Raw genomic sequence first — 19,072 nt, 5'->3', positions numbered from 1 at the left:
GTAACAATGTAAATCATAGTTTGGAAAAACTTTCTCTTTGAAAAATCTCACAGCACACTTTGAAAAAGGTTTGTACAAAGACACGAGTTTTAATCGACTCACCCCATAATGAAATCGACTTAAAATTGTTGTTTTGCCACACAATTAAAATTCAACATTAGTGTTTGTGGTTTTTTTCTCATCCAGAAACATGTGTCATGCATTCATGTATAAAATCACATATATAACACAGTGAAATGCAGTGAAATTCAATGAACAACACAAAGAACACAATCATGTTCTCATATACGCATATAACATGTAAGCATAGAACATGTAACACATAATACACATGTGTTATTTATTATCTGTTGTCATCATGAAAAGCTCAGATATTACTGAGATTCTGGGTTCAGTTAAACCAGTGCTCCCCCTATCAACAATCTCCCCCTTTTTTGATGATGCAACACCATGATTAATAATCAACCATGTTGCACAACTCAATACAGATTATCAATCAATTACCAATCAACATAATTCTCTCCCTTTGCGCATTAACAAAAAAGGTAAGCACAATGGTATTGATATACAAATAATCAAGCATACAGAGATGCATCAGATAATCAACAAAAAACAAATAATGGTGCTCCCCCTGTCAAAGATATTCACATGATTTAATATATACTCTCCCCTTAAATGTAGGCATGTGAAACATCTCAATGTATATGCAATCCTCCCCCTGTCATTATGGATGTTTTAATCTCAAAACACAGATGCACAATACAATATTCACAGTATATATCAGAGCATATATCAGCATATGACAAAATTGTATCAGATCAGAAACAGAACAAAAATATCAATGCAACAATGAGACAATATCATTCATCAAAAGCAATATAATCTCTTAATCATTTCAAGTCAACTATAGAAAAGAGATATATTGAAAGTAAACAGTTAATAGCACATATATCAATAGTTAAAGATATCAGATATCCCAATATTGGAATGTTGAACCCCTGTTGATATACAGTCAATTTGCCCTTAGTCATAATCGACTTCATTGCTTCCCCGTGAGTTGATTTGCAAGTTTTATCCATGTAGTAAGCAATGTTCCTGCAAAATATTTCAAGATCTTTCTAGATAAAGCATTTTAGAATCAATATGATACAGGAATTAACACAAGTATAATATAAGTATGCAAATGTATGAATGTAATAGTAATCAACAGTTCATTAGCATACAAGCATAACATAATCGATTTTAATCTGTTTAATTCATTAAAAACAACCATAGAATACAATCAGATAAAGCCAAGACAAAAATGGCATATAAAGCCATCTATTACAAAAGAAAACAAGCCAGCTTAAAAACAAAAACATTCTAGATTGATTAAAATTTTAGATTTTCTTCTTATTTTTCTTCAAATAGGTTCTAAGAAGGAGGCCATTGTTGCTCTCTTTAGCGACATCATCATCTTCACTTTCTTCCTCTTCCATAGCAGCAGTTTCAACAGGTGTTCTCCCTTCCTCACCTGAATCATCTTCATTTTCCTCTTCCTCATTTTGGTTTTGAAACAATAAATGCTCTTTCATTTCAGTCACATCAACCCTATTTAATTTTCACACCAATTAAATAAAGGTAAAAGACCATTTCCCCCTAAGCAAATTACAAATAAAACAAAGGTTTCCCTTAACTCTCTTTCTCCTCAGAATTGAACCCACTCTCATTCAATCCTGAACCACCCTTCCATTAAGAAGTGAACATATCACATTGATAATATCACACACACATAAATCACCAAATTACCAACATACCATGTTGGGAAGAAACTTTAGAGGCTTGAAGGAAGTGTTTGAAATTTGGGAGAGGTTGGAAGATTTTGAGAGAAGGAAAGGCTTGTTGTATTGAATGCTTATAATCTTTTTGGCTTTTATACAAATGATACAATCATCCCCTATTTCTACTAGTGGCACCTCCTTAACCAATGGTTAGGATCTTGCCACCACAATACTCATCTAAGGGCTATAATTCATTCTCTATAACTTTCTAAAAGATTCTTATAATTCGAAACTTATCTAGTACATCCTATGGATAACCATCCTTAGATATTTTTGTAGATCATTCTAGAATCCTTCTAGATAGGATTTTCTAGAATTCTATTTAGGCCTTTTCTAATACTGGGCTTTTATCTTTTAGGCCCAAAACACAAAATCAATTTACATTTCAACACCCCCTCTTAAATTGATTTTGTACTCTAAGCAAACTTCTCAACTTCATAAAGACTTCTTTCTTCAGCGGTTTGGTGAAGATATTTGCTACCTGATCATGCATCTTCACCTATTACATTTGCACATCCTTGTTGTTGATGCATTCTCTAATGTAATGATAACGAGTGTGGATGTGCTTACTTCGATCATGCAAGACTGAGTTTTTTGCTAATTCTATTGCCGACTTGTTGTCCACGAAAATCTTTGTTGGCTCCACTTGTGGCAAGCTTAACCCCTTCAATAGGTTTCGTATCCAAATAGCATGGCAAAAACATGAAGTTGCAGCTACATACTCTGCTTCACATGTAGACAGAGTAACAATAGGCTGCTTCTTGGACATCCAAGTAAAGGCTGTGAATCCCATGTAGAACACAAATATGCTTGTGCTCTTTCGGTCATACATATCTCCACTCCAATCGTTATCACTATATCCAACAAGCTTGTAATCATTAGAAATTGAGTAGTATAGGCCAAAGCTTATTGTACCTTTGATATATCGAAGAATCCCCTTCGCAAACTTGAAGTAAGTAGTTGTTGAAGCTTCCATGTACCGACTTACAACTCCAACGGCATAGAGAATGTCTAGTCTTGTACAAGTTAAATAACGCAAACTTCCAACAAGACTCTTATAGAGGGTTGGATCGACTTTTACTCCCTCTTCATCCTTACTCAACTTAATGTCGCATTCCATAGGAGTACCAACTAGATTAGCATAATCCATCTTGAACTTCTTAAAGAGGTCTTTGGAATAGCTTTCTTGAGTAATAAAAATTCCTTTATTTCCTTGCTTTACTTCAATTCCGAGATAATATGCCATAAGCCCCATGTTAGTCGTTTCAAATTCCTTGGTCATATCCTTCTTGAATTCCTTAAACATGCTTGGATTGTTCCTTGTAAAAATTAAGTCATCGACATACAAGCATATAATCAAAATATCTTTATCTTGAGCTTTGATCTTGAGTGCATGCTCATATGGACACTTGATGAAATTGCTTCTTTGAAGTACTTGCCAATTCGAATATTCCAAGCTCTAGGGGCTTGTTTCAATCCATAAAGGGCCTTCTTTAATTTCAAGACTTTATCTTCTTCTCCTTTGACTTCATATCCTTGTAGATGTTCAATGTAGACTTCTTCTTCAAGAACGTCATTTAAGAAGGTGGATTTGACATTCATTTGATGTATCTTCCAATTATTCTGACCTGCTAATGATATAATAAGTCTAACAGTTTCTAGTCGAGTGACTGGAGCAAATACCTCGTCATAGTCGATGCCAGCCCTTTGACTATAGCCTTTCACCACCAATCTTGTTTTGTATCTCTGAACTTCTCCTTTGGAGTCCTTCTTTGCTTTGTAGACCCACTTGACATCAATTGCTTTGTGCCCTTTTGGAAGCGAGACTAGCTCCCAAGTATCATTCTTCATTATTGCCTCGATCTCTTCATCCATTGCATTTCTCCAACTCTTGTTTTCAATTGCTTCTTGGAAGTTCATGGGCTCACAGTCTGCAAATAGACAAAATTAGGTAACATTGTCTAGATTTTCAGTTACCTCATATATTTCTTGGAGACTTCGAAAACATGGCGTTCTTTCACTTGAGCTTTCATCATCTTGAAGGGTTGTATTTGGTGAAGTGGGTGGAGTAGCAAGCGCCTCTTCCGGTTTTTGTTGTTGTTCCTCGTCATCTTCTTCAACGCACAGGAAGAAGGTATGATTCTCACAATTTCTCGATCAATCCCATTCTCCTTCTTCATCAAACATTACATTCCGACTGATGACTGTTTTCCTTGTATTAGGATTGTAGAGTTTGTACCCTTTGGAGTTGGCGTCGTAACCAATGAAGATGTATTTTTCACTTTTGTCGTCAAGCTTACTTCGTTTCTCATTTGGTACATGCACATGAGTTATGCTTCCAAAGACTCTAAGATAAGATATACTTGACTTTCTTCTGCTCCATGCTTCTTCTGGTGTTTTTCCACTAACGCTTCTTCTTGGAGAGCGGTTAGTTAGATAGACTGCACATGCAACGGCTTCAGCCCAAAACTCCTTTGGAAGTCTCTTGCTTTTAAGCATGCTCCTTGCCATCTCCAGGATTGTTTTGTTCTTCCTTTCTGCTACTCCATTTTTTTGAGGGGATCTTAGCACTATCAACTGTCGTCTGATTCCATTATCTTCAAAATATTTCTGAAACTCTTTTGATGTGAACTCTCATCCACGATCGGATCTCAAAGCTTTGATCATAAGGCCACTTTCCTTCTCAACATGCGCTTTAAACTTCTTAAAGTTCTCAAATACTTCTGATTTTTCTTTTAAGAAATATACCCATGTTTTTCTTGAAAAATCATCAATAAAGAGAAGGAAATAATTACTCTTACCGAGTGATCTTGGCTTGATTGAGCCGAACACATCTCTGTGTATGAGTTCTAATGGCTTTGAGCTCTTGAGTCCGACTCATTTGGAAAACTCAGTCGAAATTGTTTTCCAGGTAGACATCCTTCACAAACTTGGTTGGGGTGAGTAATATAAGGAAGTCCTCTCACCATTGCCTTCTTGGAGAGCAACTCTAATCCTTTAAAATTAAGATGGCTAAATCGAAGATTCCAAAGCCATGATTGGTCTTTATAGCACATCATGAGACATTGTGGGCCATCACTTTGAATGTTGAGCACAAACATTCTATTTCTTTTCATTGACACCTTTGCAATGAATCTACTTGTATTATCTCTTATAGAAAGATTATTATTCTTAAGTTGAATATCATAACCTTTCTCTAAGAGTTGTACTAAGCTCAAGATGTTGCTCTTCATACTTTCACATAATATACGTTGGAAATAAATTGATGTTCTCCATTCTTTAGTGGGATGAGGACAGTACCTTTTCCTTTCACCGCCACCTTTGATTCATCTCCAAAAGTCGCCTTTCCCTTTACTGATTCATCAAGCTCTACGAACATGCTTCTTTTCCCACACATATGGTTACTTGTTCCACTGTCAAGGTACCACTAATTATCTTCGCCTTTATCTTGGCCCTTGTAAGCCAGTAACAAGGTGCCATCTTCTTGAAGCCTTTCTTCAGCATAATTGGCTTTCTCTTCTACTTTATTTTTGTTAAGGGCTTTACATTCAGAAGCATAATGTCCAAATTTATCACAATTGTAACACTTGATTTGTGACTTGTCATACCTTGAATTCGGATTTCCTCTCCCACGACCTTTGTTAGATCTTTCTCCTCTTTGGTTATTGATGTTAGGCCTTCATCCTTGTCCACGTCCATATGCATGCCCTCGTCCTTGTTCTTGACTATAACTTCGCCTTGATTGGTTGTGTGCATTTTCTTCTTTTCTTGAATCAACGTGTGCCTTGAGGACTTGCTCCACAATCTCTTCCTTCTTCTTTTTCTTTTCTTCATAAGCTTGCAACGAACCAAGAAGTGGCTCTATTGACATGGCCTCCAAGTCTTTTGTTTCTTCGGTAATGGTGACAATAAAAAAGAATACAATAGGTTTTCTTAGCTTGTATTTGCCTCTTTTGTTTTTCGTTAATTCTAGTTGCAAAGAAGCTTATAAACTCTTCTTTTCTTTATAGTACAAGCAATGTGGGACTTCACATAGCTTAGACTTGAAAGAAAAGAAGAATAAATAGGCTTTCTCTTTTTGTTGCTTGCAGTGCAAGTAAACATGCATAGTTTGTATCTTTTGAATTCTAGACTTGGTAGGAAGCTTATAAACCTTTTAGGAATGGAAGATTTAAGAGATGTGGGACTAATATACACTAGGGACATTGGTGGACAGCTTGGGAAGCATTCCAAGTCCCACATCCCTTAAAACTCTCCACTTAGTTCATCCTAAAGGTTATATAAGAAGCTTAGGGGTCTTCCTTTGGTAGACACCTTTAAATGAATCAATTTTAAGAGTGAATTGCATTCTTGCATTTCTTCTATGAGATAGCAATTTGTCTCATAGTCTTTTTGAGGATGTTATCTTGAGTAAATCAAGTGGTGATCCACCCATTGCACTTATCTTGGAATCCTTTTCAAGTGGCGTGTGTACAACTCATAAGTTTTCCTTATCCTTTCTTTTTTCCAATTTTTAATTCTTTCCATTCCTTAATTGTCATTAAAATAGTTCTCTCTAAGCATGTTATTCCCTATCAAGAAAGGTTCAACCAAAGCATGAGATCTATGGAGCAATGATTCATAGAGTAGCTACAAGAGCAAAAAGAAATCCAAAGAGCGCTTGAAGAAAAGTTGCATTCCATGAACCAGGGCACCATGGGGTTTCCCACTAAAGCTCCAACAAGACCTCGAGTGAGCACAAGAAGATCATGCTCTGCTATAGACCCTACTGAGTATAGTGGTCAATATCAGTTGTTTGTTGATCGGGATCCCTCACGCGTAGTGGCTGTCGGACGAGTACTTGAGGGAGGGCAGAGTATTCTTGCATTTCTTCTTTGAGATAACAATTTGTCTCATAGTCTTTTTGAGGATGTTATCTTTAGCAAATCAAGTGGTGATCCACCCATTGGCACTTATCTTGGGATCCTTTTCAAGTGGCGTGTCTACAGCTCATAAGTTTTCCTTATCCTTTCTTTTTTCCAATTTTTAATTCTTTCCATTCCTTAATTGTCATTAAAATAGTTCTTTCTAAGCATGTTATTCCCTATCAAGAAAGGCTTAACCAAAGCATGAGATCTATTGAGCAATGATTCATAGAGCAGCTACAAGAGCAAAAAGAAATCCAAAAAGCGCTTGAAGAAAAGTTGCATTCCATGAACCAGGGCACCGTGGGGTTGCCCACTAAAGCTCCAACAAGACCTCGGGTGAGCACAAGAAGATCATGCTCTGCTATAGACCCTACTGAGTATAGTGGTCAGTATCAGTTGTTTGTTGATCGGGATCCCCCACGCGTAATGCCTGTTGGGCGAGTACTTGAGGGAGGGAAGACTATTCATGGTGCTCCCTTATTACCCCACCATGTGCGTGTGACAATTGACGAAGTTCGTGATCCCTAGGCTCAAGTGCATGTACTAACTTCATAAATTCATTTTGTTGGGGAGGCCATAGGAACATTTATAGCTTGGCCTAAAGCATTGATCATGTCGCACATTGCCACACCACAAATATTATATTTCTATTATTAGTATTGGTTTAATCATTTCAAACATCCCTATTTTTGTAGGATCATCTCAAATAGGTTATCGTATTGTAAATGTTCTCAATTAGCTCCCTTATTATGGAAAATTGAATCAATTTAGACCTCGCCGTTAGTTTCGTACTAACACCGTTAAAGGAGGTGACACGTGACAGTTCGTGGTGTTTTTGAATTTTTTAATTATTTTATTATTTTATTATTTTATAATTTTTTTAAATAAAATTTAAAAAAAAGATGTCATGTGTCAAACTGATATTGTGTCACATGGCAATGATAGTGTGACATGGCAATGACAGTGCCACATGGCATTGTTAGGCCATGTGTCTTTGCATTAGTCTCAATTTGGTCCCTGTATTTTTATTGTGTCTCAATTTGATCCCTATATTTTTATTTTGTCTCAATTTAGTCTTAATTTTAAAAATTAAACAATTTTGTCCCTCCTCAAATTCAAACAAAATTTAAATTGTATATAAATATTAACAAATATTTTTATTCAAATTGATATTTTTATTAAATATTTTAACAAGATTAAGTTTAATTATATTTATATTACTTAATCATATAAATGTTAATTGTGTTATTTAAATATACCTATAAGGGTTTAAAAAAAGAGTGAGATAACATGTTGGTGTGAATTTTCGTGGAGAAAGTTTCCATGGAAAATCATGAAAGAAGAAATTACCTTTAATTACCGTTTTCACGAAAACTTTCTCCATTTTTTTATTTAAAAAAAAAGTGAAATTTCACATCGATAATTTGTTCAATGAGCTAAATCTTTGGAAAATTCACATTATCATGTTATCTCTCTGTTTTCTTTAACTCTTATAGGTATATTTAAACAACATAGTTAACATTTATATAATTAATTAAATAAAAATATAATTAAACTTAATCTTATTAAAAATATTTAATAAAAATATCAATTTTAATAAAAATATTTTTTAAATTTATATACAAATTAAATTTTGTTTGAATTTGGAGAGAGACAAAATTGTTTAATTTTTAAAATTACGACTAAAATTGAGACAAAAATAAAAATACAACGATCAAATTAAGACACAATAAAAATACAGGGACCAAATTGAGACTAATGCAATAATATGTGGCCTAACAATGACACGTGGCACTGTTAGTGCCATGTCACATTGTCATTGCCATGTGGCACAATATCAATTTGACACGTGGCATTTTTTTTAATTTTATTTTGTTTTTAAAAAAATAAAAAATAAAAATAAAAAAATAATTCAAAAAAACCATGAACTGACACGTGTCACCTCCTTTAATGGTGTTAGTACGGAACTAACGAAAATGTCTAAATTGATTCAATTTTTCACAATAAGGGACCTAGTTAAGAGCATTTACAATACGAGGACCTCTTTGAGACGATCCTGCAAAAATAGGGATGTCCGAAATGATTAAACCTATTAGTATTTCTATGTTAAATTTATAAATATTTATGATAACTTTGAAAATTTTAATTTCAATTCACATGTCCTCGTAGGCAGATCATGCATGAGTCAGTCATAGATGAAGATGATGACATGGTTGAAGCGGAGAATGATTCTCTAACAAAGCTCATGACAAAATTACCCGAGTTGTATGAAACTTAAATATATTTAATATGTTATTCTAACATTATTCATTTTCATTGTTTAAGGTATTTACATCGGTTGAGCATTGAGAGGAAGAATTATCACATTTATGGATTTATTAACCCTATTTTCATTCAATGAGTTGAGAATAAACGTAAGGAGGTTCAAAAGTATCTTTTGGAGGCCTTTCAAAACGAAAAAAAAATAACAAGTGTACTTAGCACCTTATTTGTAATAGTAAGTATGCTTATTTTTATTAATAAAATTCTATTTATATAAATCTTATTTCACGTTATTATTGTTTGAATCTGCATCGGTCATTAACAATTGCTAGTAATTCTTCCTCGATAGATTCTTATGGTTCTCTTGTGTTCCTTAATAAGTTATTTGTTAAGTACACATATTTAATTTTACTAAGTTCCATACTAGGCAGTAATTTCGATGTACATTTAACTTTTACAGAGTGGTTGAGACTTATTCGAGGGTGTAGGAAACACATATGACCTATAGAAATAAGTTACAGTTCATTGCACCAATTGTAAATAATTAATCGTTCAAACTATTCAAATACAATTATACAGTTTATGATACTTTATGAATTTAACTTGTAGTGTTCATGTCAACTAGAAAGCTTTAAGTGCAGATATTATGTCATGAGACACATACAAATAATCATATCTGCAAACATTGTTGACTCATGAAATTTAGTAATATCAACATTTTATAACTAACATCTTAAGTCATTATCATTATAAGTTGACTCAAAATGTGTATTGTTTAGATATTTGGTAATGTGTTTCTAATGGAGCAATGTCCTCAAAATGTGCATTTCTTTTAAGTGTTTGTAGATCATGTTAGATAAATATTAGATATATTTATTATAAATTGAGGTTAGAAACTATACATTCATATATATATATATATATATATATATATATATATATATGTATATATACATATATATGTATACATATATATATAGATACATACATATGTATATATACATATATATATATATATATATATATGTATATATATATGTATATATATATATATACATATATATATATATATATATGTATATATACATATGTATGTATCTATATATATATATATACATATATATGTATATATATGTATATATATATATATATATATATATATATATATATATATATATATATATATATATATATGTATGCATTGTATTATGGGACTATTATCTTTTTTCAAATTGAATTTTATGTAGGTTTGTATGTGGATGGTAGCACATATAGATCTGATATTGAAAAAAAATCACTTTTTATACTGATTTTGACCTTAATCGATATATAAATTAACTTTTTATACAGGTGTTATAGTAACCAGTATAAAAAGTAAGACCTTTTATAGAAAGTCAAATACTTTCTATACTCTTTACTTTTATACCAATTCAAAAATCAATTTAAAAAATCATTTTTAATCAGTATAAAAATGTTTTTTTGACATAGTGAATGAGCTTCATGTTTCTAAAACTTATTTAATTAGTTGTACAATAAGTGTGCAATTGCTCAAGTATTTAAAAGAGGTTGAAGTGATGGTTATTTAAGCATTAGGTAGATGATGAGGCATTTAGTGTTTGAGCAAAAGAAAAATAAAATCAACTACACTTTTTGAAATATCACTAAAGTAGTGTGAAATAAGTGAGGAAAAACAACAACTCGAAATGAGAGGAGCTTGTTGTAATTCTTAATGATAATAATGATATTAATGATTTATACCAAATGTTATATGTGTACGAGAGTGTGAATGTGAGAAAGGTGGAAGAAGGAGACGAAATGATGTAAATGAAAAAGAATAGAAATTATGGAAAAAAAAAGAGATGAAGGAATAAGAAAAGTTAAAAAACAAAAAAAACAAAAATAAAAAGAAAATAAAAATTCAAAATACAAACATGCAGCATCTCACAATGAAAGAACATTACGTGATTTTAAATAAAATTGTAAAAAGTATCAAAAAACAATTTAATATTTACCTACATTATAAGAACTACAATAAATTAAACTTTTTTTTTGGTTAAAACTTTAATGACAATTTATAAAGTTGATGGATTAGTGTAGTAATTTGATATCCTGTAATCATATATATAAAAAAAAATATGTAACTGTAAATCATGTTCAACATATGGAAAACTCTTTTAATCAGCCACAGTTACACTGTTGCCCTTAGGTTTCAATGTGAACAAGAAAACTCAGTATACCATTTTAAATTTTAATTCTTTAAAAGAAAAGTAAGGTAAAATATTCTGACTGTTATAGTTTACAAATTCGAATCCGCCGTGAAAAGAGCGCCTATTTTCATAATATTTCAGAATCTTCTATTTATCGGAAAACGCGACAAACAATATCTTATTGACTTTGCTTAGTTTTTAAAAATTCTTGGACAAAAGTTTGAAAACAATTTAACGATTAAATTATTTCTAATAAGGTTAAATATGGTTTTTAATTTTAAGTAAAAAATGAAACTAATTCACCGAAACTTTAAGTTAATTTAGTTAAATTTTATTAAATTTATTTAATGTGTAAACATGTTTTATAATATAATATAAAGTATGCTTAATATAAAAACTAGCAGACAATTTATGATATAATGTTTGAGAAAATATTGTCATTTACTTCACTATTTCTTTTCTCACACAAAAAATTCAAAATTTAGTTTGTTATGGGTAAAAAGTAATATTTTATGTTCTAAATTTGTTTTCTTTCTTGATTATACCCTCAATCTAATTCTGAATCGCATTTATAAAAATAAAAAATAACATACATATTGATTAAAGAGTATGAATGAAAAGAAAAAGAAAATTGACAGAAAAATAAGAAAACATAGAAGATATATTGTAAGAAATAGACAAACTATTGTATTTCTTTAAATAAAATATTTAAACGAACTAGGAATAATTTTTTCTCTTAAATCTAAAACAACAACCAATGCAAATAGAAGAGAATAAAATATATTAAAACATTTTTCTACAAAAACCTTTCAAGAATTTCAGTTTCAATGATTTGCATTTAATTAAAAACATTACTTATTGCTAAAATAAAATTTTAAATATGATTAAAAAAACACCTACAATGAAAATAGTCATGGAAAATTTGTTTATCTAATTCCTTATTTAATAAATGTGGAAGTAAAATTATTTTTACTTATGACTTTTTTAATTTTTTTTATCATTATTTTTTATATTTTAAGTATTTTCTTATTATTTTTAATTTGTTTCTATTAATTATTAATCATTTCTTATATTTAATATAATTATATTTAGTATTTATTAAATAATTTTTTAATTTTATATATTTTAAATTAAAATATATTCAATGTTATAAATTGCACGAACTATAAGACATGTACCCGATCAATTCATTTAGAAATGACTGATAAAATATAGATTTAGTTAATTTTATTACATAAACTCTTCTAAATAAAATATCTAGAAAAAATATAAAAATTTATGTAAAATTCTAAAAAATTATTTAAAAAAATAAATCCAAAATTATATAATAAAATATTTTATTTATATACATAAAATTATATAATTATACTTGTTATAACATTTCACGTTTACAAACTAATTTGTCAATTAATTTCATTAAATAACTCTAATGTTCAGAAACTATAAATTATGATTATATCAGTTAACTTGTTTGTTAAAACACTTTTTTAATTTATTATCTATAAGATTATTTATGAAGTATAAGCTAGTTTTTTGTTCCATGAAGACCTAGTGTTAAAAGAAAGCAAAAGCCAGCAGGGTATTTGATAATGATAGGATAAGAAAACCTAATCTTCATCAAACAAAGTAAAAGTCAAATGGTGGGACCCACACACAGTGCCACGTAAACGGTTGGTGGTTGGTTTGTTTGGCTCCGCTTTAAATGGAAACAGCGCCGACTCTTAAACCCCCTTCGTTCCACTGCTGTCTCTTTCCTTACTTCTTCTTTCATCACTTTCTCAAACTAAAACAAACACACCACAGTTAACACACAAAAACAGACACCAATGACCATCCAACTTAGATTGTTTTTGCAGCCACAAAACATCTCAAGAGTTGACCGAACCAACCCAAACGCAATTCTTTCATAATTCACTGCAGCTTCCCTCTCTCTCTCTTGTTCCGTGGAACATTAAAAGAAAAGCCTGCGGAAAAAGATAAAGCTTCTAGTTTTCTCTCTGCCCCTTCTTTCCCGCCACCTTCGTTTCATTCACCCTTTTCGTTTAACTTCAATTTCTCCCCCTTTTTTTTTTTTCTTCTTTATCCTTTTCCTTTCCTCTCTCTCCACATACCTTCTGATCCGATCTAATATGCTAACTGAGGTTGCTGCGTACTGGGCACCCTGATTCTCGCGGTGAGGGTCTCTCTTCTTTCTTTCTAATGATGTTTTGCTTAAAAATCGGTTTTTGGAGAAAAATATTAATTTTGTTTTCTATTTTTCTTTCTGGGTTTGTGGGTTCTGAAAGGTTTTTTTTTTCTTTTCACTTAATGGGTGCGGATACCTTGATTTTTCTGGTGATTTTTTTTGTTGTTTTTCATAAACATCGTTTATTGGAGGAAAAAATAGTATTTGTTTTTGTTTTTGTTTTTTCTTTGTGGGGTTGTCTATTGTGAAGAGTGTTTCTGTTTTTGCGTGATAGGTGCGAATGTTGATTATATAGTTGGTTGGTGTGGTGGGCTTCTCTTTGTTCGGTGAAATTTTCTGAAAACCGCAAATTACGCTATAAATCAGCTTGTTTTGTGAGAATATTTAACATATTTTTCCCAATGATTCGTGATTCCCTTTGTGTGAGTGGTAATGTGAACTCTAACTGTCCATTCTATGAAATTCAACTCCATCTTCTGTTTTTTATTTGCTTTTCCTTTTTTTTGTTTTTGTTTTAGTTTTTGGTTGTTGTCACTTTTAGACCTAAAAACTTAATTGATCTTACATGATAATCGTGTGCCGATTATTAGAACTCAGTCAAAATGGTAAATAATTTCTCAAATTGCTAGTTAAAATCTAGTTTTGAGGTTGAATACTACGAGCTATGAGACTACCTCTGAAGAGCACGTGTTCGATAGATAGATTCTGAGAATTATGTATTTGCTTTCTAAATTTGGAGCATGCTCCTTTTGGAGTTTATTTACTAATCCGAAAAGATTTATTTCGATAGTTGGTGCATCTTGGTGGTAGTGTGGTGTTTGTTTTGTTTTGCTAAATTAGAGTTGGTAGAGTTAACTGATTTAAGACCCATAAAGTCACATCAAAATTTACTAAATATGAACCAGGCGCTTTTATTATCTCTATCTCGTTGATTTTCTACCTCCTGCTGTTTTTTCTTGTTGTTTCATTTTCTTCAACACCATGCTCGCGTCATTACATAATTTAGGAGCCAGCTGTCTTTTAGAATTCGAGCTAAACTGCAATCTTATTTGATGCAGACAGTGAAAGTTTGGGAGACCATTTTTTTCCAGCCAGAATGCTGTGAATGAATTTGGTTTTTCACTTTTGAGATCTACTGTGGAAAATCTGTTGGTAATTTGTTAAAAATTTTGAGCAAGATGTCTGGTGAATCAGCTCCCAGACCCAAACCCCGATTAGTGTTATGCCCTAAATGCTGGCAACTTCTTCCAGAGTCTCCAGACTATGATGTGTACAAGTGTGGTGGATGTGGCACAACACTTCAAGGTAAAAATTTCATTTTATATGGTTTTACCTTTTGGGGTATCTAGAGAACCATGATGGAGTAAAAGTTTTCAACTGTGAAATTTGAGGCTGTTGCACTTGCTGTCTGCTGGGCTCTTACAAAATGTTTGGGTTGTTATTTTCTTGTAAACTTAGGCAAACCAAATTGATTTTTCTGATATGATTTATGCTCTCTGATAGATTGAAATAAAAGGATTGCTAGAATAGCTGTTTCCCACTCTAGGAAGCAAATATTGTTGTTCCAATCTATTCTTATTATGTAACTGAAATCATTTCATGCGCCCCATACAGCTAAGAAACGAAGAAGTAAGGCTGTGAACTCAGAGTCTGGTATGCATGAAACGGATGCAGCTCCTAGAAATGCAGTGGATCCTAAAGCTGATGATAAACAATACAACAATGAAGAGAAGCTACTTAGAGATCAGGAAAATGGTGTGAGGGAAAAGTTGACAAGTTCATCAGGAAAATGCTCTTTGGATGGATACGATAGAAGGAATCAAATTGAAAATGGTGAATGCAATGGAGAGCAGCTAGTTGCTTCTCGGGTGAATGGTTTCAATGAAGAAACAACTCGTTCTTCCTCTGGAGAATGGTCTTCGAGTGAAAATGGTGGTAGGGATCAAATTAAAGATGGTGAATTCAATGGAAAGCAGTTAGTTACTTCTCTGGAGAATGGTTTTGGGGGAAAAACATCTAGTTCTTCCTCAGGAGAGTGTTCTTTGGCTGGAAATGGTGGAAGTTATCTAATTGAAGGTGGTGAATGCGATGGAGAGCAGCCAGTTATTTCTCAGGAGAATGGTTTTAGTGAAAAAGTGGCTAGTTCTTCCTCACAAGACTGTTCTTTGAATGGAAATGTTGAAAGGAATGAAATTGAAGATGGTAAATACAATGGAGAGCATCTAGTTATTTCTCGGGAAAATGGTTTGAGTGAAAAAGCAGCTAGTTCTTCCTCACAAGAATGTTCTTTGAATGGAAATGTTGAAAGGAATGAAATTGAAGATGGTAAAAACAATGGAGAGCATCCAGTCATTTCTCAGGCTAATGGCTTGGGTGAAAATGCAGCCAATTCTTCCTTAGGAGAATGTTCTTTGAATAGAAATGGTGGAAGGAATCAAATTGAAGATGGTAAATACAATGGAGAGCAGACAGTTATTTCACAGGAGAATGGTCTTATGGAAAAAGCATCTGGCTCTTCCTTGGGAGAATTTTCTTTGGATGAAATTGATGGAAAGGATCAAATTGAAAATGGTGAACGCAATGGAGAATGGATTGAACATGTTAATTTGCCAGATGAGACACTGGAAAATGAGATGGATATCTATAAATTGTCAGATATGAGAAGTCAAAGTGGTTGTTCAGATGAGCTAACTCATTTTGAAAATGAAACCTCAGCAGAATTGGTGGCAGAGTGTTCGGTAGAAAATGCTAAGAACACAAACTTGCATCTAGAAGGAGAAGAGCTAAGTAATGGAAATGTGCCATTAGAAGGAGCAGGGGAGCAGTTAATTAGTGCATTGGATAAAGAAGATGCCAATGATGAGAAATCAGCTTCAGTACAGGTAAAGCCTGTAGTGGACATTGCAGGAAATGATTTACAAGTAAATGGAAACCTGATTGTAGAAGGGCCAGAAGAAGATTTATTTTGTGGATCAGGTGAAGAAGAAGTCAATAATGACAGATTGGAGCTATTTGGTGCAAATCCTAAGGTGGTCATTAATGGAAGCAGAGAAGCAAGATCAGAAGAGTTACCTGACAGAAACTTGTTATCGGAGGTAACAGAAGAGCAGTTGAATGGTGAAGATCTTAAACATCTGCAATCAGATCTAGTGGGTGCAAAATCTGAAGTGGACAATGCAGGAAATACATCTACTGCCAAAAGGTTAAGTACTGAAAAAGGAAGCATTTCATGTGCCTACTCCAGTGAACTTGAAGAGGGTTCATTCGGCAACCATGCATCTTCCAAAACCATTGCTCATAGCTTTGATCGTGTAAGGTCTGTGGATACATTTGATAACACAGAAGTGATCAATCCTGGTTTTGAGACTAGTGGTACTCTGGGAGGATTTTCTAAATCTTCAACCACTCGAAGCTACCATGCTTATGATGGAAGTGTCTCTTCAAATGATGGGGTGGATGACCAGTTCCCTAATCAATATTTAGATTCTTTTGAGAACACTTACGCTGTTGCTAGTGGGGTTTTTGAGGGAGGATCCAGAAAGGGTAAAGGCGTTGCTAACAGCATGCTACATGGAGATCTTGAAACAATAAACCGTTATTTTCACGAGGGAAGGCCTTATGTCCAAAGAGACAGCAGGGTGAATATAAATGAAGTTCCAGAGACTACAAGACATGATCATGCACATTGGATGAGAACAAAGAGAGATGAGTTTCCTCCCAGAATACCTCCTCATCGAAGTGGTTCGCAATCTGGCTATGAAAGTGGAAGCACATCAAATCAAATTATTGATGACTTCTACTGCGGCTCAAGCTATCTTTCACATGACTCATATGATGACCCTGATCAGGAGAAGATGAAACTGTTGAGATTGGTTTATAAATTGCAGGATCAACTCAAGAGAACTAGCTATGTAAGTGGTGAAACGAATGGAAGACTGTCCATGGGAAGTCACATGTCTGCATACCAAAGCCATGATCTTCATGAAAGAAGATTTTATCATGGTTTGGATTACCCCAGGCATGATGGAATATGTAGTCATGGAATCAACTGGTGCCAAAAGCATAATTTTTCACGTGCACCTTATTCAACTGAGCCAACATGCAGCATACACCATGTTGATCCTTCTTGTTTCAATTGCTGTCCCCAACAGTGGCAACACTCGGCAGAGTTGCCTCCACGTGATCTTTATCAGCATGAAGAGTTATGTAGGCATAATCCAGGTCACAATTGTTGTTCACCTCATCATTCTTATCCTGCAAGTCCGCAATGGTCCATGACCTCTAACCTTCAAGCTCATGCCCATGAAACAATGTCATGTGATCAGATGTACAGGCCTGAGGTGAAAAAACATTTTAGGGAGAAACCAGTCTTGACCAGGCGACATTACCGGCCCGTGGCCGGTGGAGCACCGTTTGTCACTTGCAATAAGTGCTTGAAACTGCTGCAACTGCCTGCAGATTTCCTCCTTTTCAAAAGGGTGTTTCACCAGCTCAAATGTGGTGCATGTCAAGAGGTACTCAAATTTTCTCTGCACAACAGAAGTCACATAGTCTCTTATGCATCAAATGATGTAGAGCCGTCCCTAAACGAGGTGATCTATGGAAGCAATCCACCATCTGAGCCTCGTGACAACTACCATCATTCCCCACATGCAGACCATGCTTCATATTCTGATGATTATGGAAATTCCGCTGGTAAGAGCTACTCCTCTGAAGGAGATCCCATACCGTTAGATCCCTTGCATGGCAGTGAATATGATAAACCAACTGTATCTTCTGGTACCTTGGAGACTATAACAGAGAAGGAGAAAACTGCTGTAAGAGGTCCTGGTACCAGTGAGGCTTCAGTTGAAACAGATAAATCAAATATGACCTCCTCCAATATTGCACCAGAAATTGAAGAACATTTACAGCCAAAAAGTTCACCTCTTCATCAACTGATGGGTTATTCCTCACCAAGTCAAGTAGTAAGAGGGATTCCATAATTTGTTGAAGGAAAAGATCACATACTTAGTTGAGAAAATGGTCTAGTCATGAGTCTCAACAGTCATGCTGCACTGGCTCAGATGACAATTCGGTTTTTTCTTTATTATGGTGAATCTAAAATGAAGCTTGAACGATCAAGAAATGGGTGAGTTCTTTTCTCCAACTTTGGGATGTGGTGATAAGGCATTTACATAATCAATTATTTTGTTTAATTCTATTGAACAAGGGCAGTAAGATTGACTTGTTCCTCTAAGATGTGTATCAGTAATTTTGTGGAACAGTTTGGCAATGTATGCTGAAAATGAAAATATATTTAATGTAAAAATGTAATTTTGGCTTGTATAGATCTAATTATTATGTGATTTTTTACACTTTTATTTCTTTAAATCAGTTAATTTTTGGTCCGCAATGTTTTAAGATCAATGCATGCAAATGCCTTGCCGAATTAGTATTTAGATGTAAGATCTGGACTGGTCGATTCCACCATTTGTAGCAGTCCTGTAAAAATTATAATTTTAAAAAATTATTTAGGTTTCTCCTTAAAAATAAGAAATAAAGCATTTATGAGTTTCTTTTCAAGAAACTTACTATTTGCATATAAGTCTAAACATTACGAAATATTTTGACTTTTACGTGTTCTTTAAATATTAAAACTTACAAAATATGTTTTCAATTTTAGTATTATGTATAATTTATTTTTGTAAA

General features: G+C 33.2%; 1 protein-coding gene across 1 annotated transcript; it reads left to right on the top strand.

Annotated features, from left to right (window-relative positions):
* Positions 1 to 13,005: 13,005 nt before the first annotated feature.
* LOC124841405 (uncharacterized) lies at positions 13,006 to 18,738 on the top strand. Its single transcript, XM_088097941.1, has 3 exons — positions 13,006 to 13,369; positions 14,440 to 14,686; positions 14,996 to 18,738. Exons 2-3 carry the CDS (start codon positions 14,560 to 14,562, stop codon positions 18,364 to 18,366), a joined length of 3,498 nt encoding a protein of 1,165 aa, XP_087954067.1. The 5' UTR covers positions 13,006 to 13,369; positions 14,440 to 14,559; the 3' UTR covers positions 18,367 to 18,738.
* Positions 18,739 to 19,072: the final 334 nt, after the last annotated feature.

The sequence above is a fragment of the Vigna umbellata genome, chromosome 9, assembly GCF_029865625.1.
Source record: "Vigna umbellata cultivar VRB3 chromosome 9, Vumbellata_1.0, whole genome shotgun sequence".
Taxonomy (NCBI): Eukaryota; Viridiplantae; Streptophyta; class Magnoliopsida; order Fabales; family Fabaceae; genus Vigna; species Vigna umbellata.
This window is presented reverse-complemented; position numbering and strand designations above follow the sequence as displayed.

Bases quoted from the DNA above. Each gene is read 5' to 3' on its own strand.
- LOC124841405 (XM_088097941.1), top strand. From the start codon at position 14,560: ATGTCTGGTGAATCAGCTCCCAGACCCAAACCCCGATTAGTGTTATGC. The intron at 14,687-14,995 runs GTAAAAATTTCA...CGCCCCATACAG, and splicing joins ATGTGGCACAACACTTCAAG to CTAAGAAACGAAGAAGTAAG.